General features: G+C 40.0%; 1 protein-coding gene across 2 annotated transcripts in view; it reads left to right on the top strand.

The window, feature by feature from the left end:
* DIP2C (disco interacting protein 2 homolog C) overlaps positions 1 to 25,099 on the top strand; it is a 145,778-nt gene that overhangs the window by 104,793 nt on the left and 15,886 nt on the right. Inside the window, exons 30-33 of one of the 2 annotated variants that reach the window (XM_017728922.1) lie at positions 2,192 to 2,360; positions 3,297 to 3,467; positions 10,165 to 10,194; positions 11,894 to 11,955. In XM_017728922.1, coding sequence (XP_017584411.1) covers positions 2,192 to 2,360; positions 3,297 to 3,467; positions 10,165 to 10,194; positions 11,894 to 11,955 — 432 coding nt within the window. The remainder of the gene's footprint in view (positions 1 to 2,191; positions 2,361 to 3,296; positions 3,468 to 10,164; positions 10,195 to 11,893; positions 11,956 to 25,099) is intronic. The other variant, XM_008629661.2, reaches the window with a different exon arrangement.

The following is a 25,099-nucleotide window of genomic DNA, read 5'->3' as shown; positions in this document are numbered from 1 at the left end:
TTAAATGATTTTCTGGTAAAATACATTTGGAATCAATTTTTTGTTTTCCTACCAAAGCAATGCAGCTTTCTTTTCCCATTTTACTGTGGAGTTTGTGGGAACACTTTTCAGTACAGGGATAAAGTTTGTTCTTTTGATTTGGTTTTGATTTTGGTATGTCTGCCCAGTTGAATAAGTGATACTTAAGGGATCTTAATGTGGTTGAGAGTAATAATTCTCTGACATTTGACACCCTGGCATCATGTTTCCTGAGGTATTTATTGTGCAGATAATTTTTTTCCCCTGATACTCGTTGCATCAACTAGAGAATTTCAGGGGCAGGAGGAAGGGTTTGAGAGTCAATCTCTGTATACCATATTTGTACAGATTGGAGCCCATCCCAGGCTTTTACATGAGTGGTTACAGCTTCCTGTTTGTAAGAATTATGTATTTACCAGACGGATTGCACACCTTGATTCTTTGTGAAGCCCTAAGCTAAAAGGTCTGTTGGTCTTACGTCTCTGAAAAACTTAATAGAATTGGCTAAGAAAGAAAGAGTCAGGTATTATTTATTCTAAAAACTGGTACTACTCCCTGACAGGTGTGATCTTTCACTTGAGCTCAGGGCATTCCCCTTTCAGGCTTGGGTAACATTGCCAAGATCTCTTTTCACATGTTTATGCAGCACATGCTCAAGGTTCAGTGATACTTACTCTGATTCCATAAAAGTGTAATGGTTCATTTGCCTGCCCCATGCTGTGGTCATCGTGTCAGCCCCATCCCAGAGCACATCTCTCCATGGAAGCCACTGGTCATGAATCACCCAGAGTGGCATAAATGGGGACAAGCAGTCAAAGATAAAATTTCTCCTCTATGATAAATGAAATTGTTTGAACTGTAGTTCATACATATTCCATGACATCATCAGGCTCCTACTCCAGTGGAGACCTAAACAATTTGCATTATTAACTGCTGTTGTGGCTGGACTTGTACACCTTTTTTTGCCTTTATCGTACCAAGTAAAGACATCCAGATCACACAAACCTTGCTCTACATGGCACAGCTTTTGAAAGCACTCTCATCTGGGTTTGGGGGAGTGGGGGCACTCACTAACCGAGGAGGGAACCTGTGTGAGTGTGTGCAGCCCATCTGCAAGAATTGCAAAGGTGTCCTGATGTCCAGTGTTAGAGAGATGCTCATTTTCCTGAAAATAAAGTTCCATTTCATGTCTTACCTCAGACACTTGGATTTGAAAACATCGACTTTACTTTACCAAGCTGGCATTTCAATTTTCAAGTCACAAATGAAATTCTTTTGTGCATGATAAATCTCAGGGGCTTTTATGGTCCTTTCTCAGAACTTCTATGATTTGGAGGCTTTACGCTGTCACCATTCAAATTGGAAATATCTACAGAATACAAATTGAGATGTGAGTGGACTGTAAAATTGATGGTAAATCTGCCTGAGTGAGATGAGTGAACAACACAGAACCCATGGGAAATAAACTCATCAAACTGGGAATATTTTTCCCTTGGGGAAAATCTTAGATACCAGAGAAATTAGCTCTGACATAATTGTTTCCATCAGGGCCCTGATAAGTGTATTTTAGCAGTATTTTTGCTCAGTGAGTATCCAGTATACAAGAGATGTAGCATATTTAAGTTTCAAAAGTTCATGAAACTTTCACAGAAGAAATTTAAAGCCGCAAGGGTTGTTGAATTGGGGCCAAATTTACTCCCTTGAAAATTATTGCAAACCTCTTGCTTCCTTTAGCAGGAGACAGGTTTTTTCCATATTAAGCAATAAAGTACTTTTTTAGTCAAGGTCTCTTAAAATGCTAATTACTCAATCCAAAGTATTTGTCAGCAAGGCTTAATTTTTATTAATATTATTGTACTGCTTATTCACACCATTTATAACTGAGCTATTTTGCTCTCTTTGGTACAGTTCTAACAGCAAAGTCCACAGGAATTTTAAGTAAATTAGCAGTTTAGGAGCACATTCTGCCTGCAGTTCTCATGATTCATCATAGACTCTGAAAGTATGACAAAAAACCAGGGTTAAACATCATGTTATACTTCTGGAGCTGTGGAGCACTGTAAGGCTCCACATGGTTCATCCAGTGCTGTGATAAACTGTCTATTCAAGCTCCCCATGGCTTGTCTATGGACACTGGTGTTTAGTGTGTGTTAATGAATCTTGTGTCTTGCAGCGTTTATTCAGGACACCAGTCTATTCTGATTCCTCCCTCAGAACTGGAGACCAATCCCGCCCTGTGGCTTCTTGCCGTGAGTCAGTACAAAGTGAGAGACACTTTTTGTTCCTATTCAGTCATGGAGCTCTGTACTAAGGGACTCGGGTCGCAAACAGAGTCACTGAAGGTGAGTGGTTCTGCTGTCCTGCACGCCCTGCCACCTGTATGGTGGGGTTTGGGAGCCTTGAACACTCTGCTGACTGTCTGCTGTGAGGAGAAAATCATCAGAGGGCACAGGCAGCTTCCACAGAAGCCACGTTACTCCTCGCCAAAGGCTGTGTATCAATACCAGTCATTCTTCTGATCACAGGGCTGTTAAACATCAAGGAAAGGTTTTTATTTACCTAGGCTTTCTGATCTGTGTTGCAGCCTGTGTTGATAGGCAAGTGTTGGAAAACAGAGGTGTAAATGTCCAAGAGCCTCAAGGAGTGCTACATAGTGTAGTGTTTTTTGAGTGCCCTGGTTATATGAAGTACTAGTTTGGTTTTCATCCCTGTCGTTAAATAATCACATGCTTGAAAGTACTGTGTTGTTTTAACTAGGTGGTCCTCATTGTATGGAGAGGAGGGTATATCTTCCTTTTTCCCCCAGAATTAAAAGCCAGGTAGCCAGCTAAATATCTGAAATCACCTGGAATTTCCTGTGTGCTACTGAAATAAATTGAATCTTGAGATACTGATATTTATGATGTCTCCAGCCTTTACCATTCTCGCTTAATAATTTCCTAATCAGTTTTTCCAAGTCTAGACATTGCTTCCTGTTTGCTGTTATTCACTGTCGTCTGAATTAATTTGGGGAAATAGCATCCCCTCCCTTCAGAATTAGCATGCCCATCATTTCCTATGTGCTAATGTTGAGATGACAAGCAAGTATGTGCATCTTCAGCTATTAGAGTGTCATCTGGCCATCCGGCCTCCAGGAAAGATGGAAACTGTACGGATACCTTAGCCTGTGTTCTGCTATTCCTCTTGACTCATATTACCTGCATAATACACTTAAGAACTACTGTTTTGCATTAAATCTGCCCATTAGTGGCCTTTGTTACATTTTGACTTCTTTCTAGGCAAGGGGACTGGACCTTTCACGTGTACGGACATGCGTAGTGGTGGCTGAAGAACGACCTCGAATAGCTCTTACTCAGTCATTTTCAAAGTTATTTAAAGACCTGGGTCTCCATCCACGGGCTGTCAGCACATCACTTGGCTGTAGAGTTAACCTGGCAATATGTTTGCAGGTAAGATTTTTCACTCCTTAAGCTCAAAGTTATTTAAGGAAATGGTTTTCAGTAAGAAGCATTCATTGTATTTCCTTTGGCTGTTTGGTCGTAGGCATACTAAGCAAATGCATGTGGTACTTAATGTTCTTGCATACAAAGGTAGTAAATTTCTGTTACTTTGTCAACTACATCCCTCTCATGTTGCAATCATAGCATTTATTCTGCCCATGAATACAGTAATTCAGAAAGGCACCTGACAGTGACAGAATGTGTACTCTGTCCTCCAAAGCCAGTATGTAACCATGTCATGTAAACTACAGTTTCCAAGTGTTTACTTCAGTATGTTACCAAATGGATTCCTTCTGTTTGTGAAATACTCCCAACCATTACCTATTGAACTAGATAGATATTTTCTGCACACAAGGAAAATTATTTTGCGATATCTCTTCTGTTTTGATCCTCTAATGAGAAGAAAATTCCCAAGAATAATACAGGATGTAACATCCATTCGCTAGGAATCTTTATTGAGTCATGATTTTAATGACTGATGGAGAACTGTAGCTATCCGGTCTGAATTTCTGAGTAGTGTCTAGTTTTTCAACCAGCGATAAATGCACCAAGAAAACAGTTTTAGGCTGATCTGGAATATATTATTTTCTCTTTGAGGACTTCATGTGATGGAAGTTAACTTGCTTTTTTTTAAGGTGTCCCATTTTTAATTAATTTTGCCTTATTTTTAGTTTAAATTTATCTGGCATTAGATCCAGCCTTTTTTATTTTATTGCATTTTTCAAATCTAGAATAAGAATCTCATTTCTGTCATGCATCTAATACACATCTTAATTTTGATAAATAGATAAAAAACCTTAATACATGCTTTCCTGATCTCAGTCTCATTTTTATGACTCTTGATCTCCTTCTGTCCTTCCAAATCTGGTTCCAGAGTTTCACATATCCTGTAATAATACCATAGGTGTCCTACTCAGGTGTAATATGTTTTCTAATTTAATAACCTTTTAAATACTAAAAGAATCTTCTTCTGCATTGGCAGCTGCTCTTGCTGGGAAGTCCCATATCCATTTGTCATCTACCATGTCTCTAACCTCTTCAAAGTCACTGTGTCCTCAGTAGGACTTGCCTGTACTCTGAGTGGTCCATCCCACATTTCAAAGCTGGCAGTTACCCCTGGTTTACATGAAGGATTTCTCATGAAGGTCACATGGGTACCTGCTTCAGTGTGGAAGTCACAACAGATCTTGTCAGTGACAATGCAGATAAGAATCTGCTATTCCTTTTCTGATTGTAAATGTAAATATTTTTTATTTTATCAAAAAAATCTGACAAATACAGGTTATGTGTTCAGCACAGACCAGTGTGTCTGTGCCTGCTTTAGCCTCTTGCCCTTTTTAGTGTTACCAGGATATGAATACAAGGAGGTGTGCCACACCTCCAGTACTGCTTGCTTTCTCTCTGACTGCAGCAGAGCATCCCTACAGCCTAGGCTGTCTTTAATTATTGCTGTCAAGCATAAGACACGGCAAAGCTGAGCAGGGTTAAAAGTCATTCTGTGGCCCAGAGGTAGAGTTGTTTGGTTTGCCATTCTGTAATTGCTACCATAAATATTCTTCAGGAATAAAGTTTTAGAAAGGAGGGGAAGGAGGTAAATGATGCCATACCTTCATTGGGAACAGTTCAGGGTGGGGCCTGTTAGCTCTCCCCTGCTGCTGTGGTGGAGCTGCTTCTGAAAGACAACTTTTCTGGCTTTTGGTAGATGCAGGGACCAGACTTGAAGGATGCTGTAGATTAGAAAGGAAAATTTTTAGCTGCAGAAGTTTGCTTGCCAGTATTGAAAATCTCTATTTCAGATGTGCACTGATCTCTGGACTGTTCATGCTGATTGTTTCACTTAGAAGTTTTTGGTTTTCTATTTTGGTTTGTGACTGAACAGTGTTGGGGGCACACCAGTGGCTGGGCTCCTGCTGAGCAGTCCTGCACAGCATCAGGGGATGGGCTGTCCCCATTTCTCTCTGTGCCCCCTGAGCGACCACCCCACTGCCCTCCAGCAAGAAGGCTGGAGGAGAAAGAAGCTGGGAAGGGATAAAGCCAGGAAAGCTGTCCCAAGCTGACCTGGGATGTCCCATACCACATAATGTCATGCTCAGCATTAAAGAAAAAGGGTGGTTGGTCTTCCAAAGTCACCATTTCTCAGAGACTGGCTGGGCATCGTTCTGCTCAAGGGGGGTGATGAGTGATTGCTTTTGCATCACTTGGGTTTCTCTCTTTCCTTCACTCTTTAAACTGTCTTCATCTTGACCTGGGGGTTTTCTCACTTTTGCTCTTCCTGTGCTTTCCCTGTTCCACAGGGAGCTGGGTGGGTACTGAGCTGCTGACTAGGTCAACCCACTGCAAACATGCAGGAAAGCTGACTACACTTAGAGAAACTGGAAGTCCTAATCAGCATGGAGTTAGACTGGATTATGGCTTGACTATGTACATCTGCCTTTTGATTGTGTTAACTCCTTAGCTGAAGGTTGCTTCTTAGATGGTTCTTTACAGAAATTCTTGAGTTGTTGAATCAAACTGTAAAAGTGGGTAAATCTCTGAAGGAATGTTATTAATGATAGTGCCTATGGATTTAGGAGCAGCACGGAATGTGAGCCTTGAGTGAGATGGTTAAACAGCTGGGCTGATTGTACAGTTTACTGTCAGGCTTCTTGAGTTCTACTAAGATGTGGCATCTCAGTCCATAAGATAAACTAAAAGACAAACAGTGTCTAAAGAGTAATGTGGCTGGAATGGAGAAAAGCCATTTCAGGACAGGCTATTTGTAGTAACATTATCCTCCCAAGCAGAATTGTTTTTGAAGCATTTGAGCTGAGCCTTGTTTGGCAAGTTTTAAAGGTGTTTGAAAAATTACTAAAGGTTTTACTTGCAAGCATCACCACAAAACATGTCATTTTGGTAGAGAATATAAAGATAGAGGCTTGCATGTTTTGAAGCATCTGGCAGTAGGCATTGCCAGGGACTGGATACTGAATTAGATTGAATGCTCTTTCCAAACTGTCTGGAAGTTTATGGCTAGTGGTATTCCAGAATAGCTTGTGGGGTTTTCTGTTTTCTCAGCTGAGGAACAAAATAAATTTTAATCCCCCATCAACAATATTCCTACAATTAGTATTGTCCCAAGTATGTTCCAGAAATGGGTTATGATTTCTGGATTCTTCACACTGCATAAAACTACTTCTCAAGATATTTGAGTCAATGGCATCTGCCTTTGCTTTTTTTCTTCCAAGTTATGTCATCTATGAGATCAGCACATGGTACCTGGAGCATCATCTTCCACAGGGATAATGGTGATCCAGTCTGTTCTGCAGTGTTTCTAAAATATGTATCTACTAATCACCTTACTAAACATATCTCAGTATTCAGCTACTGACCCATACCAGCAAAAAAAGCCTATCCAGGTTTCTTCTCTAAGGGGTACCTCTAACACAACCCGGGTATTATCTTTGATACCTTCTTGATTTCCAATTTTGTAGACAAATCCAAGACTCAAATGTTTCAAGGGAAAGGTATACTGATTTTTCCAGAAAGCTTTTACAGTTCACCCCTCAAAAAGGAAGAGGAGGAGGGTGTGTATGTACATTTATGTGTGTTTGTATGTCTGTGTATAGCAGAATTTAACATTTTATTAAAGATTACCTTAAAAAGGAAATCATTGTGATAATCCCTTTGGTACAAAAGAGTCTTAGTCTACCAAATTATCTTAATTTCCAGGTTGTGATCACTGACAGACTAATGTGTTGTCATTTGTATTCATTTCCTTTCAAACTGAGAGCAAATTTAGTATACTTCCTTTGATGTAGTCATTTTGGACTAGATTTTTAGAGATGTGCTTTTGAAAATAAATAATTCCCTCCATCTTTAGGCACTTAAATACTATTAATATCTGACCTTTTATGGCTGTATAGTCAAAAATAATGGTCCAGGGATTAGTGAGATGAAAAGATTGCATCTAGCATATTTTAATTCTCATTAACTAGCATCTTAGCATTCTCAAGAGAGAGAGAAAAATAGATATGAAAAGTAGCCTGTTTCTTACAACAGCACAGATGGTTCTCTAGGATTTTAGCTAATTTCCATTTAAACACTTGGAATAAATATTTTCATTTTATTCAACCTGCTACTCAATTTCAGTTGAGGGAAAACTTCTAGAAGTTGTTAATTTTCCTTAGTTAACCCTGAAAATGTACTAGCAAATCTGTCCAAGCTAAGGAGAGCTGGATTCATCTTGCTTCTTTTCTATCTCCTCTAACTGAGACTGCAAGGTTAAGTGAGTTATCCCATATCCATGAATAGTCAGTGGAATCACAGAAATACTTCAAGAGACATCTCAGGTACCCATCTGGGGATGGGATCCATCACCATCAGGAGATTCTTCCTACCTTATACTGCACATTTCTTCTTTGATGGCTGAAGTTACATGAAATGAACTCTTTCCTCACTGTCTGGCAAAGGAATCTTTGTTACTCAATTTAGGGCTTAAAGTCAGTATTTCTTTTTACTTAGTGATAGATCACACTCTCTGAGGATCTTCTATATTAAAAGTAATAAAGGGTAGGTCTGCAGAGCGTGCTGCAGGAGACTGTGCACTGTGTCAGAGGTATGATTCACTCTTAGCAATGTACTACAGCTCTGGGTGAGCTCCCTCAGATTCTGCTTTCCCACCTTTGCTGTGAGTCATGCCATGAAGTTCTTTTCACAGCTCCAGCCGCTGTGCTTGCGGAGGTGAGATCGCCAAGTGCACACCAAAAATTCCTTTTCTGAGCATCACTGGAGCAGAAGTAGACTCGGAGTAAACACTGAGGCCACATCCTTAGATAGTGAAAGAAAACCCAAAACCCCAGTTATATTTAAATTCTTAGGACTTCTAATAGCCTAGTTCCTGGTTTTTCACTCTGGGGAGGGAAGAAGGGAGAGCATGCAGCTTGGCCTTTGACTTGACTGGAAATTAGGTATGGACTGAGTCCTGGCACGTGGTCAGCCCTACAGCCGACTTTTTGGGGTGGGCCTTTAAGCAGTTGTGACCTGCAATGTTTTCCCAGAGAATAAAAGCCTGCCATATTGCTGAGATTTGCTCAGACCAGGGATGGTTCACCAGTGGCAGCCTGTGCATGGGCAGGAGATTTATTTAGTCCAAGAGATGTGATTTATGATATAACCATTTTCAGACAGAAAATTCTGTATGTCCCATTTTGTTTCCTTGAACACTACCAGGCATGTCCTAAGTAAATATCAGATACTCCAGAAGTTGTTTTTCCCTGTTACCAGCATAACAGATGCTCTCTATCCCTGTCTCTCAAAATAAATGTGCACAGACAAATTGAGTCAGTCATTCTGGTCTTGGCTTAGACTCTGCTTCTTTTGAAATACTTTTCAGAGTATTCCAGCTGCAACTGGCCACAGAAGGATGGTGCTGATAATTCCGCTGCTGTTTCTCAAGCCGTTCTGTAGTTAAAAGCCATATGAGACTCTGGTACTCTCAAAATCCTTTCTGGACCTGCAGTATAGTCACAGGCAATGAATTATGTAACTGCTGGATTTCAGTAATTCTCTTGCTTTCTTGCTGTTACACTGCAGTGTTCAGCCTGGATTATTAGTAATACTATTTTGGGGCACCAATGTAATAAGCAGATCCATCCTATTTTGTTAAAATGTTTCATCTTCCTTTGCAACCAAAATAAACCTGTCTTAAGGTGTTGCTGTGGCAGCTTCCTGCAGTCTTTAGCTCTGCTGGCATTCAGAAGTCTGGTGAGAGGAACGTGGGATGCCAGGGCTTTCAGAGCTGTTTGTTTTCACAAGTTGTAGGGCAAATCCCACAGCAGCCATCTGGTGTTAGATACTCCACGTGATAGTAGTGGCTTAGGACTAGGCACCGCTGAGGATTTTTTGTCTCTTTGCTGAGCTATCAGTCATGAAGGAGAACTGATGGGGTTTTATCAGCTTTTAACTTTATTGTTCTGTATATGTATTAAACTGTTTATCATAACAAATATGAATGAAGACTTATTGGGCTCTGAAGTTACTCTATTTATGATCTTCCAGTAGTTAGATTATGCACCAAGCCTTGATTTTATTTCACTGTAGGATCAGGTTAATCTGTATGCAAGAAGGTGTAAGTATCTTTCTCTGTTGTATACTAATTTTAATTTTTTTCCTAAAAGAGAGCTTACTTTTGATTTCCAGAGTACATCACTTACAAACTTTTATTACTAGTGAAATGGCAGACCTGGAACTCTCACTGGATTAAAGTGCATTTAAATAGCAGGGCCTTAATGTTTAATGACTTCAAAAACAAAAACAACAACGACAAAAAAATCAGTATGCTAGACGCGAGTTTTCCACTAACATTGTCTGTAGTGTCCTAAAACCATTTAAGTCTGTTTGTCCAAGGTTAGCAGTCTACAGCTGTCTCTTCTGTTGCTCTACTAAAATGTTGACACCTCATTTTTTACTTTTTTTAACCTTTAATGGTATAATGGTTAATTTGTAAAATTCCTGTATTTGACATTGTTTTTCTTTTATTTTACTCCCTGCTTTTTGCATTCTCCTCTTTTTTTTCTCCCACCCTTCATTCCCATTTTTTATTGTTATTTTCGTCTTGTGTTACCTTATTTCCTTCTCTCCCTCATCCCTGCTATCCCTGCTGCTATAGCCTCACAGGCTGGGGAAGCTGGCCGAGCAGGTAGGGGATTTTCATGTTCCCTCAATACCCACCTATCAGCTTCCAACAGTGGGACAGACTAGAAATTGAGTCTGGAGATTTGGGGATTTTCAGATCCTTCTATAAAATTATAAATAAGTCCATTATAGCTTTATCTGGATGCAGGTTTCATCAAATATTAGATGTCCATTGTAACTATTTCATTCATGCTGAAAATAATAAATACCATAGTGATTGTCTTTGATTTTCCAGCTTGACTGTTTCCATTATTTTACAAATCAAATCAGCTTTAGTTTTATTTTTAAAGATAACCAATTTTTCCTTGGTTTTGTTTTTTTCTTTTCAACATTGCATATATTTAAAATAAGTTCTCCACTCAGCACTAGTCTGTTACACTGCTGAGTTTACCAGTAGACTGAAAATCGTGTTGTTTATAGCTAGAGAGGATATTGTACCTTGTATTGTGTATAACAAGCTAAAGAGGCTAACATGCATGTGCAGCTCTATTACTCCTGTTCTCCTCTGGTGGTGGGTGATGATCAGTACCTGTGCAGTAAGTATCAATTGGTAGTGGTAATTCTTTTCCCCCTTAGATACAAAAATTTCCTATTTGTGGATCTCCATTGCAACTTTTAGTGCTCAAAAAATTGTGGAACTACCAGCCAGCACTGCAGAAATGTAAAACTTAGCCCTAGATGTGAAGATTCCTAATGTGAAGAATTATACTCTACAATGTAACCCAAATGGGACAGAAATCACTAGGAGTTGATGTTGCCTGCTGGTTTAAGCAGTAAATGTCTAAATAACATGTAAAGGAGTTTGTACATCTGGAGTTTACCAGGTTTAGGAGAATTCCTCTGCTGAAAGAAAATTTCTGACATTCCAGTGGTCCAAAATGAAGTTGTGCTTTTCTTCTAGCTTTGTGCTTAGCAGTGGCACGAGGTCTGCAGCAGAGGGAAGAGTCCTAGCCCAGAGCATTGAGAATTCACATGATGTTCAGTGGTGATGAGTTTGAAGTTTTGGATAAGGGCAGATCATAGCAGGCTGCAAAACTGCAGAAAAGCTGTGGGTGGAAAGGCCTAAAGACTGCATCATCTCTGCATGAAAGGAAACTAAAATTAGTCTGCCTCTTTTCAAGTAACTAAATATTGTGACATAAAGCAAGGATTTAAATTATGCAGTGGAAGACTGAAAAGGATCAGAATAATTGCTTAACAGACCTTCAGTCCAGATTGGTTCATGTCATGCGTGCTACCTTTACTATCTTTAGCTTCAAGTATATTCTCTGTTGCATGTATGGAAGACTCTCAGTAAACCATGCTTCACATTCCTGACCATGTGCTTCTGCCATTAAACTGTGTCTCCTCAGCGATTTCCGCCTTCCTTTATATGGCAAAATGTATTTAACATTTTTTGTATGTATCCATGTGCTGATTACTTGGCATTTTGTAGCAAATAGAACCTCTGTTGACATGTGTTGGTTAAGTAGTCTGACTGCTTGATGTTTTTCTGAACCCCAAGGTGACACGTACCTGATGGTAGGTATGTTTCCAGTGCTTGTTCTGATTCTGTAAAGCTGATCTTTGATGAATACCTTAAATATAATTTGTCATTTGATTAGCATAATTAGCACTGAAATGAATGTTTGGTTATTTGGGGGGTAAAACTCTTTTCTCCTCCCAGCCCTCAGGTTCTGATTAGCTGATGTTGTTGTTTGCAGGGAACATCTGGACCAGATCCCACCACAGTGTATGTTGATATGAGGGCACTGAGGCATGACAGGTCGGAACCACCTTTTTCTTTTTCTCTAATACACACAATTAACAGAGTTTCTAACAAGAAAACAGCTTACAGCACACCTCACGGATTCTGGAAACCTTTGTAATTCTCATAAATAATTTGTGTTGACTCCTACCAGCAAGCAGACATAGACATTTATAATAATTGGTTAATTAATTTTACCATTGATAAAACTGAGGCATCTGACATCACTACTGCAGTGGCTAACAAGATTCCTTGCCTTTATTGCCATCAGGATTTCATGACACTTGTATTCAGGTGGTGCAGCCTAGCCAGTCCCATGGGACTGGAGTCCTGCTGGGCCTTTTAGCTTCACAGAGGTGTTTCTCCTGGGTTGGCAGCTGTTTTCCTGTCAGAAGACCCCGGCAGAGTTTCCTACAGTTCTTAATGCTGCAGGACTATGAGGAGATGGATTATTGGCTTCAGCCCCTGTGAGCGATCACATTCTGTAATTGTGGGTATTTTTCAGTTCCATCCTGAGTGTTAGATGTGTATACAAGAAGTGAGAAATAAAATTTACCACTTAGCAATTGGAGGGAAGCTTGAGATCTCAGTTGTGATTTTAAAAAATACCCATGCACATATATTTCTGTTTTCCAATACTCTGGTCACGAGTCTCTTTACAGAACTGTAACAAACCAAAAAGTTTTCTATGAACTCTGGAAAAGGTGAACATTTAATTAACAATCCTGGTTCCCTTAAAAAATCATTATCCAAATAGGGAGTTTCTTTGTTCTGTTTCTTTCATCCTTCTTAAAAGCTTAACAGAGAATTTGCCCCCCAACTTTGGCTCTGTCAAAGTGACCAGTTCAGCTTGCAGACTACAAACCTCAGGGTACAGCAGGCCCAAATTACTTACTGGGTAGTTAGGTCAGATAGACATGTAGATATTTTCTTGTTGCACAGGGAGTTTGGCAGGTAGAAAAAAGGAGCTGCAATATATTTGACTCACCATTTCTTTATTCCTTTCACAATGATTCCAATAAGAAGACTTTTGTTTGATCTGTCCTTTGGGACACTGCTGTCTGCATAACCCAGCCACAGAAATTTGGTGTTCCTGGCCCAGCAACTGCAGTAGTGACACAGTCCATGGTCGTACTAAATCCAGAAAAGAAAAAAGGCCTTTTCTATAGAAGGAGAATGTAACATTCACAGTGTAAAAATTATAAGTAATAAAAAAATATGTTATAGAGAGACGAATTAAGACTTACTATTCATAAAAGTTGCATAAACCATGGGTATACTATTTCGCTGCCTTAGCATATCATTGAGCAGTAGGCATCATTATCGAGATCAGGCTTTGCAGTGTGTTAATTTATATTTAGTGACTAGTTCTACAGAACATGAAAGATGATCTTTACAGCTGGTTCTCATATTGTGGTAATGTAGATTTTAATTTGATGGTTTAAAGCTGTGCCTCATTTACCCAGTCCTGTGGAATTTAGAATTAGATCAGTGGGTCATAAATTAAGGGAGAAAACAACTCTATTTGATATAATCTCTTCACACTTGCTGTGTCTAACCATTTTAGTGGAACTGAATGTCCCTATTACTTACCAGTAACTGAAAGATTCCTGTAAATAGCTGTGAGACCACAGAGTAGCAACCCACAGAGTCTTTGCAGGCCAGCCAGTCCCCCAACAATATGAACATTTTACACTGTACACTTAATGTAAGAAAATGTTTTTCATAATTTATATTTTAGAAGATACTTTTCAGGGTCTGCAAAAGACTGAACATATTTTTTTTCTTGGCATGATAACACTCTCTAGTTGCTTCAAAAAACAGCTGTAGTTCATCTCTTTGAGATTATTCAAATCCTGTTCACATCCATAAAAATTAATAATCAGTTTCAATACAACTATTTCAAGCTCATCCGGTAATTATGTGCTTGTGCACTTCACAGCTTATGAAAATGTCATTTTTTTATAGGAGTTTAGGTCAAAATACCTGTGCTAGGTACAATCTTTGTGGAGATCTAGGGGTGGCTGTTCGACCAAGCTAGATGTTTCTTTCCTTCCAGGTCTCCCTGGATTTGGATGGTTTGCTGCTTAGGTCAGGGTGGAGGTTTTCAAACACCTTTTTGTGTGTCCCTGTGGGATTTTGAGTTACCAGCCCACTGGTTTAGCTACTGGAAGTCTGGCCATAGTACTGGGCTTACCTGGTGGTTCAGGATACTTGTTCCAAGGGGTGCAACCACTTGGTCAGTGACTGGCATCAGTTCTGACACTGGACAAAGGCTTGACTGCCTGGCTGTGAGCATCTAGTGCAGTTCTAGATGCTCCAGCCTCACTAGTAGGGTCTCTCATGGAGTCATGTTGTGTTTGTTAGCCCTAACGAGTTGTCCCAGGCACCCTGTGCTGTCTCAAATGGCATTAGACACCTATTTTTGGAAACTGAGTAGCACCCTAAAAGCAAGAATATACAGCTCTGGCTTTCTGTTCTAATGGTTTTCTAAACCATTTCTAAAAATCAGGGTGTCCTCAGGATGGCCAAGAAAGAGTGAGCAAACACAGGCAAGTCTCACACAGGCTTTTAATGAAGAAGACTTGTGTGTTATCCACCAAGTGGGTGATGTGCCCCTGCAGTGCAGTTTACAGAGGTTAACTCGGGTCCAAAAGGCAGAGTAGGTGGATTAATGCTTCCCAGCACAGCACAGAGGCTCCTGGCTGCTGCCTCCCTGAGCAGCTCAGGCCATAGCCCTGTGCCCACGGGCATCCTCAGGGAGGGCCAGGCAGCAGAGCTCCGGGCGGGAGCACCCGGTCAGGTCATTGCTGCATTTCTCTGCCTCTAGGAAAGCAATTTTATTCCCCCCACCCCCCAAAAAAGGAAAATAAATCAAATAAATGTATACATATTCTTGTCCTGCTGTCTAAAGTGCTGGTTGTCAGACTGTTCCGTCATATTTTTGACCAGTCATGCTCTCCTCAGAAAGCTTTTCAGGTGGGTAAGCTCAAGATACCTAAATACTCTAAAAGCTGAGAAGTACTTGGAAGATAAAAAAGGGAGGGAGGGAGAGAGAGAGAGAGTTTTCTCATCATGCCAAAACACCATATACTTGAAAGATGGTGGCATTTACAACATTGCAGCCTTTTGTACCACTAAAGATTTAAATTTAAAGCCCAAGCATCCCTTGTATCTGGATTGCTCTAAAACAATATGTACACATGTTTATAAAATGTCCAACAAAAAATACATATCTGAAATTAGAATAAAAATTTCACAGCTTCTTCATCCTTAACAGCAGCTTAATTCTTGGTAGAAAAACTATTTATTGGCAAAATTAGCCAATTCATCAAACTGAGAATAAACCAAAACAAATCTTTCTTTCCATCAAAAAGGCAAAAATATTTTCAGGTGTTCTGCAGCAGGTCAGGCTGGATTCTCAAATGTTTCAGTATATTTGTAAACACCCAAAACCATATATTTTTTTAGACTCATTCAAAACTGTTTTCAAAATGTTACTGTTTCAACATGGTAATGCATATTTTGAAATTACCTTGAATTTGAAGCTAACAGGTATGAATTAGAAATAAAATGGCATTAAAAATATTGAAATATTTCGACTGCTTTGAATTTTTTCTCAAATTTTTAACACAGAAATTTCTTTTCCTGGGTATCTGTACCTTTCATATTCTAAATGTTTTATAGAGAATTTCCTCAGAAATTTTAAATAGTGAGCTGAAGGATCCGTCTGGTGACATTGAGACCATTGATCTTCTCCTAAAGTTGAAACTTCATGCAAATCCTGTAAAGATAAGCATCCCCTTGCATCCTAATACTCTCTTCTATATCAAAACCTTACCCATTAAAAAAAGAAAAAAAAAAAAAAAAAACACTGTTCTGCCCTAAGCAGAGCAAGGAAAGATCCACTTTGATATTGAAGTTTATTTTAAAAAGGATAAGAAAAGTAAAAGGAAACATATTCATTGCAATCTGTCTGCCCTCAAAAGCAGATAAAAATGTCACCAGTCTTCTTGTTCAGTAGCAGATAGTGACAACTTACAAGCTTTGATGTAGTGGAGGCTTAGGCTCCCAGGGGGAGAGAGCCACTAACCAAGCCACAAATGTATTGATGAAGATTGGGATGCCATTTTGTATTTGTTATAGACAGTTTCCCCTTATTTTTACTACAAATTGTATTTAACCTGTTTATTGAACTACATCCACATTTTGTATCAGACTGGGCAAAAATGAAGACTTTCAGCCAGTGTTGGTAAACACTGTTTTCTATTTGATGCCATCTCTAATTTCATACATGCAGGCATCCTTTCCCATCATGTCCTTCTTATCCTGTCTTCAAACCCCAGTATACCCTTTGGTGAAATAATAGGTGCATTAAATGATCTTTTAAATTATTCAGTTTCATCTAGTTAGGTCTGTAGGGTAATAGAAATGGAAAAATTAATTTATTAAACTCTTCTGTGGTTTACTAGAGTTTCTTTTGAGCTACATGTAATGGTGAACTGCTGGGATAGACAGACATGGTGAGGCAGCTGGCACCAAAGAGGGACTCAAATCCAGGTGTGGAGTATTGTCAAACAGACCAGAAGCACAAAGATGTATTTGGGTTCAAGTTTTTAATTTTTCAGTCTGGCTGTTATTCAATTTGTGGTTTGTGATATCCATAGTCTTTCACTGAAATACTCCCACTCCATCATCAGAACAATTATTTTAACCTGATTACCCTCTATATTAAACAAGCAGTCTGTGGAGCTGTACAAAATAGGTGTCTTTTCCCATGTGGCCACTGACATCTCCTTGGAGTGATGCAAATTAATGTAGCTCTTAAAAAATATGACCTTGTATATACTTCATCTGTCATTAGCAGACTCAATTTCTTAAGAGGTCATTTGTGTATTGTACTACCAGTAATAAGCAAGTCTTATTTTTTGCTTTGGATTCTGAGAGTATTCAGAGATCTCTGAATTTCCTTCAGACTTGCTGACATTGTCTCCCTGACAAAGGCGTTTTCAGAGGATGGAAATTCTGAATCTCATTCCTCAAGAAAAAAAGGGAACACTTGTAGCATTTCAAAGAAATGAGAAAATTGTTACTTAGGATTTATTTTTATAGATTGCTTATACACTGAGCCCAGTCTCAAATCCAGGCTCTGTCAAAAGGAATCAGTAAAGCTTTGGCTTCATTTTAATATATTCCAGCATTTCAGACTTCATGCAGGAGCAGAAAATTAGCCTTTTATTATGGCTGTCAATTGTTTATCCTTCTCCTCTGCATTTTACTGAAACTTTCATGTTGTGTATGCATTGTTTTGGGTAACACCAAACAACAAAGCCACAGGAGCTTTTTTTCCTTATTGTCAAACACTTCTCCTCCATCTACCTTGAAAAATACTCTTATTAAAGGGTTATTAAAGAACTCCTTAGCTGAGTTGTTAGCTGAGCTGTAGCCACAGCAGTGCTCTGTAGCACAGTCACAGCATAGAGGGGAACCATTTTATATTCACATGAGATGAAAAAGAGACAGAGGGGAGGAGTCTCAGAAGGCCACGTGCTAATAGCAAGTGACAGTGAAATAGGTACCTTTTGTGAAACTTTATTGATTAATTATATTTGAAAACCGTTTGCCAATGGTAGCAAAAGAGAAACTTGGAAGAGTGCTCCTTTGATGCTGGGGGGAGCAGGGCTTTTCCAGCTCCTGGAATGGGTTGCAGTGTACAGAGCCCAGTCACAGGTTAGAGAAAATCACAGTCCTCAGTTGCTCACTGTGTGGGGTCCAAAGGGGTGGTTAGAATCCATCACTACCCTCTGTGACACCCAGCCAGCATTTCCCTTGCAGTGAGACTCTGTAGGCAGAGGGTGTGGGTTGTTTTGAGGTGTAAAGCTCCACGTACCTGGTGAGCTGTTCAAAACATAGACCTCCCATGTCATTGTCCTCAGAGTGCTTTAGACACAGTAAGCTCATTTAGCAAATGGAATTGTCAAGTGCTACCTCCAGCACTGCCATTCCTGTCACCCTGAGCTCCAGGGATATTTTCATATGGGTGGCTCCAATTCCAAGCTTCACACAGCACTCCCCAATTCCGAGTTCCATACATTACCCATACTGTTTTATAGTTGTCTGTTGCTTTAGCTGTTTGGATTTTTTTTTCTGTTTTCACAGAAACAGTTCTTTCATGAAAGTGAAAAGATTTGCACCCCTATGGAGTCAGTAAAAGTAGCTCAGTTGAGAGAAAGGCTTGAGGTCTTTAAAGCCTGAGTCCCTCAAAGATTTAAGTACAAAAAGAAATGATGCAGTTTGGTTTTGAGGAGTCTTTGTAGAACCGCCTGGCTTTTAGGCATTTTGCCTATTAGCTTTCAGAATCTTATTTATGAGTATAAGCTGTTTGTCATGGTACTGGCAAAACCCTCCTTCTTTGTGTTTTTCCTCAGAAGAAGATACAGCCTTGGCCTTTTAGCAGTATTGTGCTTTCTTTCTGCCATGCAAACACTGCTGTCTCAAAAATCCGCTTGGCATTGTTTCTGATCTTTGGGAAACAAATCTCTCAGAAAGAAAAGTTAATTTGGGCTGATAAGCATCATGTGAACACTTGCAGTTCTGACTTAGAGAACTCCCAGTCTCTCTAGAGAGGAGGAAAGATTGTCTCTTGCTGTTCTGACTGCATCAGGAGACAAACTTGTTCAGTCTCCATACACTGAATAGTCAGTGATTAGGAATAAAGCTGATGGCCTGGGAAATGGAAGAGGAGCAAATACTTTTGAAGAAATTGTACTGTTTACTCATAAGGATCCAGAGTTATAACCAAATTTGTAAATATACCTTTTGAAGAGCTTTGAAAGATGCTTCATGTTTCCAGGCATAACACAACTTCTGTGCAGGGCAGGAGAAAGGGAGAAACTTCCAATAACTAGGGGAGTGGGAGCCCTACAAAGTAATTTGTGTGCTTTCTAAGGCAAGATTACTGATTACTGAAGTATTTCCTCCATTGACCCAAGTCCATTTCTTCCTTGATAAAGTCATCTTCAAGGGATAAGCATATCATGATTTCAGTGGAACAGGACAATAAGAGTTGGCTCCAAGTATGGTTTTTGAGAGAGGATGTGGTTTAGCATACTTTAACTACAACTCAAGAAATTCCAGTTGTATTTCCCTGGAGGGCTTAGGGGAAAGGGAATACTATTCTGTGTACCAAGTAAGACAAAGACAAAGGGAAAACAAAAACCTGTACCTTTCCAGGAAGGTGGGTGTACTGCAGTTGTGCAGTTACTGTCGTACTGTTTGCAAGTAACATTTTCATGTCATTCTTCAAGTATGAGTAAAAGAACTAGATGGAAAATGGTTCCATTTTTGTTTTTACAAACCAGTTTTCATTGCAACTGGGTTGGTGTCTATGGCTCAGACCCAGGGAGCCGTGACTGACCCAGAGAGAGTGTCCCAAAAGAAGTCTGTGGTGTTCCCTCAGCCGCCGGGGTGCCTCTGCAGAGGGGTGCCTGTCCCAGCAGGCTGTCAGCTCTTTAGTGATTCAGCGAGAGTGATTTCAGCTCATGTTCTGTGAGGCAACCCCAGGCCAGACCAGGAGGAGAGAGATAAGAGGCTCGTTTGGCGGTTCTGCATGGGGCAGCTTTATTTGTCCCGCTCCCCGCGAAGGGGAGGCCAGGGACGAGCTCTCCGATCTCTAAGGGAGAGCAGGGTAGCTCTTATAGGGGTACAAGGGTGGGTGTGAGAGGGTAGAAGCCAATGGGTTACAAAGAGTCTACATAGGGTCTCCCAGAGGATCATGGTTTCATTTTTCTCTCACCCTCACCACAAAGTGCTGCCTTTTCCAAGGGGATCTTGCTGGGAGGTTATGCAACCTCCTTATCTCAGCAGGCCTCCCTCCAGGGCAGGGGCTGGGCACACCCCACAAGTTTTGAAGTTTAACGATAACTTGCCGAAATTATAAAATTTCAGTAAAATTATTGGGAATTTCACTGCTTATTAGGTTTCCAACATATTAAAATACACCAACATATTTATTCCAGAAGAGTGACTGACACTGTTAAAAAAAAGGATTTCCCATTTCCAGGTATACCGAGCTTCTTTGGTGTTACTGGTCCTTCTCTTTCAATCATGCTTCTCCTGGAAGCTGGGAATAGATGAAACAAGCTGGCTGCTCACATTTCTGAGGAAGATTTATTAAAAATTCTTCCTTTTTTGTTCCCTACAAGCCATACTTCTTTCTTTCTCTGTCTCAGACTTTGCCATGAGTCTAGCTGTACAGTTACAGGAATGTCTTCATAAAATAGAATTTTCATTCTTCCATTTTTTTAATGCAAATACGATGTATTATATATTTGATTTTTGCAGATAATATATTCTGAAACAGTTTGCTTTCCTTCATTTTGGTATATACTGTTAATGGAATGCTAAACACTGATTCTTTAAAAGTGCCAAGTGATCAACATGGGGTACATTTGCTGAGTGGAAGAAAAAGTGCTGCTTTCCCATACTGCTGCCTTAGAGGGCATTTCACAAGGCATCTGCTTTGGAAGGGGAAATAATGAATGCATGTAAGATTTGGAACAAGCCTTTGTGGCTTCTGCAGCCCTAGCCACAGACTGTGCTGTGCTATAAGAGATGGAGCTTCCTATGTGCTCTCCACCCATCTTTCATTTCCCTCTTCTCTTGCCAGCCTTTGCAGGAGGACAGGGCCTTTGCCATCCCACACATTGTCAGTTTTTTGTGACAAATAATTCAGCACAGGGTGCTGTGCTGCCAGTTACCCCTGGGAAATGGGCTCTGTCACCTTTGGGACCCACTCCAGCTTGCCAGCCTCAGGCACTCATTTGGCTCCTGTTGTCAGTGAAGTCTCTGGCTGAAGGAAAACTGAAGGAATGGTTAGGCTTGGGAAGGGGAGCTCTGAATAGTAAAAGCATCCTTTATTTATATAAGGATACATCACTAATTTGGTTAGAGATGTAATACCCTCTTAAATGGCTCCCTTCAATAGATCTTAATATGTTGCTTCAAGCCTCACTTGTCCTTTTTAGTATGGCATATACTGGAAGTGTCTGTGAGCAGAAGATGAGCTTGCTTAAGCAGAGTCTCAAGCAGCCCAGCCAGGCTTCCCAGTGAGTCTCCTGTGACAGGGCAGTCCCTTTTCAGTGCCTGCAGGTGTACAAGGCACTGCTGCTCATGGCACCGCTGACCTTTCCTTCTGAGTGCTCATCTGCAGTTTTAATTGAGCTGAAAAAATAGCTCTGTGTGTTGGTGTTCCATGCACAGGAAATGTCCCTGGTTGTTGTTAAGCAGAACTTTCTGCAGATTTTTTCCCAAAAATGCAGGGTGAGTCAGCTAATGGTGGGAATTTTGGAGGTTATAGCAAGAGAAGAGGACAGGTTAAAGAAAATTACTTGAGTTCAGAAATTCTTGTTTGATTACATTGTGGGAATCTAGAATATGAATATTTCATTAGCAATGCTAAAATAATTTCCATCATTTGTTAACAACAAATAAGCTAATTCCATTATCTAGGGATATTTTCAGATCCCAAGTTCATTATAATTAAATTTTTCCTTATATGTGAAGCCTCTTTAGAGATTAGGACTGGGAAGACAAAGGGTTACAAAATAGAAAAAGCATATTGCATTAAACAGAATTCTCAGATCACAACTGTGATTATGAAAAGTGCTGTAAAAACAATTAGTGATAAACACATGTCCTGGGATGTTTATAATCTGAGTAAAAAGATAACAGCTCTGAGCAGCTTTATGCCTGGTTTTGCAAAGCTGAACCTGAAGCACAGAGAAAGGTAATGCTGTACCTGATGGTGCTCGAGGTGCAAGGTGGGAGAGCAAATTCTCCAGAGTCCTGGTTCACTGCATTCTCTTGAAATAGTTGTATATTGTGCTTTAAACAATGTGCAAAGTTAATTTAAACAAATTTAATGTGTGATGACAGTTGAACATTTTAAAGTACTTCAAAGCTGAAAGCAAACATAAACATGAATTTTTTTACATATTCTCATAATCTTTTATGATCAAATTGCTACTGCTTTTTTTAATCTGTGAAGCTTTGAGTGTTCTCCTCCTGAACCAGAGTTCCTGCCCCATTTTGATTCATTTGCAGCTTTCTGAACTGCCTCAAATCATTGTGTAATTTTTTCTGCTTCTTTGTTCAGTCATCTGAAGGGTTGGAAGGTGTTTGCTTTTGACCTCAGGGAATTTGGCACATGAAGTGTTATTTAGGTTTATAGTGAAGGATTCCTTTACATTAAAGGAAATGATTTAGTACTAATTCTTGTTGATTATCAAATTAACAGGATTAAGATATGTCCTAGGCATAGAGAAAGTTTAATGGTTGTTCATTTGGTTGGTTAAAGTTTGCCTAAATCCCAAAGTCCCTTTTTCAGTCTCAATTGTATTTATCTATTATTGGAATTTATCATGTGATAGGAGAAAAACTGCTCTGAGGAAACCAGGATGATGCAGGAAAACTTTTTCATTGTCTACCTTTTCCCTTCAGCCTAAGTGTTCAGCTGTGCAATTTTCCTACTTTTCTGATCTGCTGTTTGAATACTGCATGCCATTTTGGAAGGCAGAGCTTAAGTTCTTCGATCCATATTTCCATTTTTTGGTAGAATGAGCTCATTGACTTGTTAATTCTGGAATAGCTTATGTAGAAGCATTTTATTATTTGAGTAAAGAGAAAATGCACTGACAGGCTTGAGTGTCAAAGAGCCGTGACCCAGTCCAGGATCCCACTGTTACCTTCAGTGTCCATCCTTCTTCTAACTATAGAAAATGAGAAGAGGCTGCATCAGCCCTTTCCCATCAAAAGTCTTATCCAGGCACCATCTCAGACTGGACATTGATACATATCTGAAAAGTGTTGATGGCAATAGTTTGTAATGATTTGAGTCAGAACTGGGAAGTCATTGTGCTGTGGATGTAGCCACATAAAAGGTTTCTGCCTTGCAATTAGATTTTCATTGCAGTTTCTAATGAATTAGGTAGTTGGCCTTTTTTTCCTTGTAAAAGACTATTGTGTTGAGTTCAGAAGAGTCACTTTGGGTAGATCCTTTTCCGCTTAAGGAAAAAGAGTTTCCAAAGTGGTCAAAACACATGAAGTTTTTAGTTTTTGCTCATGATGGTGGTCAAAACATTTTCAGTTTGGAGAGTTAATTAACTTAATTTAAAAACAAAACAAAATGCCCCGAAACATTAAACATCAATAACCCTGTTTTTCTGACCTGCTACATTTTTTTTTAAGATTACATTTACAACTTCTGTAATATTTAACTTTTTTGTTCCAGTTAATACAGAAAAATTTTTAAACTATCAATAAGGAGGATCTTACAGGATAAGAAAATACCCACTTTTCCCCCACAAGCTTAACTTCTAATGTAAGATGACAGTCAGTAGGAACACTTAAGAAACAGGGCTGGAATGAAACCAGAGACCACTGGCTGTTGCTTGCTACCACAGAAACTGTGGGCATGGAGGGGACTTCTACACATTGGGTTATATGTTCATCACATCCTGTCTAGTTTCCTCTAGGCTTTGTTGCTGAAGATTTTCAAGAGTGGCAGCATCCAAGAACAGATGCTGAAAGAAATCAGAGTGCAAAATAGCTGGTATTAAAGAGTTGGGCTTCCAGGCTGGCATGACTGCAAAGTGACATGGTGTGAGAACTGCTCCAGACAGGAGGAAGGGCTGGTGGGATAGGCAGGGAAATAAGAGCTGGAGAGGGTGGAAGGTTCAGTCCCCAAACCTTACTGACAAGATGCTGGCACATGGGCAAGGAGGAAGAGGGCAATTACCATGGCTCAGCTTGAGGCAATGGCTATAAAGGAAAGAAAAAAGTTTGAGATGTGAGGTTTGGCCAAGTGTAGGGTAAAAGGCAATCTCTTCAGCTGAGTTATGTTGAAAGGGAATGGGGGCACTGGGGAAAGTCTCCTTTGAGTTGGATGTGGAGAGGTAGAAATAATAAGACAAAACTAAGACTCGGTCATGCCAAGCATCGCAGAGTGAAAAAAGGTTCCTGGATTTGAAATAAATTCAGCTGATAAATAAGCCCTGAAAGGAAGTAGAAGAAGCCCCATCATTTGAAGTACTTTAACAGAAGTAGACAAAGCACTCAAAAGTGCATTGCAGGGAGCAGTCTTTTTTTGGCAGGGAGCAAGACTTGGATGACCTCATAGCTTCTTTCCATCTCCATTAGAATCACAGAATCCAAACTCTTTCTCAGAGCAGCAGCACAGCCGGCTCTGAAGGATTGCCCAGGTTTGGCACCATCGTCTTGCTTAGTACCACTGTGCTCGTGCCAGCCCCTGCAGATTCCCAAAGCAAGAGTTAATAGCTCTGCTGACAAACTCTCTGATTAGTGTAAAGCACCAGCAAGCTGTGCAGTGTATTTTGGAGAGTTTTCATCACCAAATGAACCAGATCTAAAATGGAGCATAAACAAAATTTGCAGTTTCATGTAAGGTAGTTGGGCAGAAAGATATGGTTGCTGCATTTCGATACCGCTTCGCTGCACAGTGATGGCAGTCACTGGTTAGTTATATCTGGCCAGTTCTTGCTCTGAAGTCAGATTTCAGTCCTACTTTTCTATAGTAAGTGGTTGATATAAAGAAGATGAAATCTGTTCAATGTATTAAATTGTAACAAGAGAAGAAGTTTGACACATACTGGGGGTGTAGCTGCATTCCCCATTAAATCCCAGTTGCCAGACTCTGAAACAGCTTTCTCAACTGTACAACTCCAGTGAGAGAACTTTTTAAGAAAAATTTCTTAGGAACCAGTGGAAAAAAAGTTATGAAAAATATACTCTCCTGTACAATTCTGTGTAAATATTACAGTTTCACTGTGCATCATCCCTGGTTATAGCTTTGCAACAATGAAACGATTCTCAAACATCTTCTGTCTCCCCCCTCCAGTGAGACATTTCGGTGGGGGAGAAACTCTGTGTCTGCCCTACATTGGGTCTCTCAATTATGTTTTCCCTCTCAGCTTGGCTGCAAACCACCAGAAGGTGCAAAAGTAACTTTCACACCCAAGTGCAGCATGTTTTCTCCCATCCACTCGATTTTCAGGCTCTTAGCCCAGTCTGGCTGTACTGCCATGTTCTCCTCTGCCTTTCCCACCAAGACTAGAACACAGAAGAAAACAGCAGGAACGCTCTG

Source organism: Corvus brachyrhynchos, unplaced genomic scaffold (genome assembly GCF_000691975.1).
Source record: "Corvus brachyrhynchos isolate BGI_N302 unplaced genomic scaffold, ASM69197v1 scaffold52, whole genome shotgun sequence".
NCBI classification, from domain to species: Eukaryota; Metazoa; Chordata; class Aves; order Passeriformes; family Corvidae; genus Corvus; species Corvus brachyrhynchos.
Note: the sequence above shows the minus strand (reverse complement) of the source record. Positions and strands in the feature narration are given on the sequence as shown.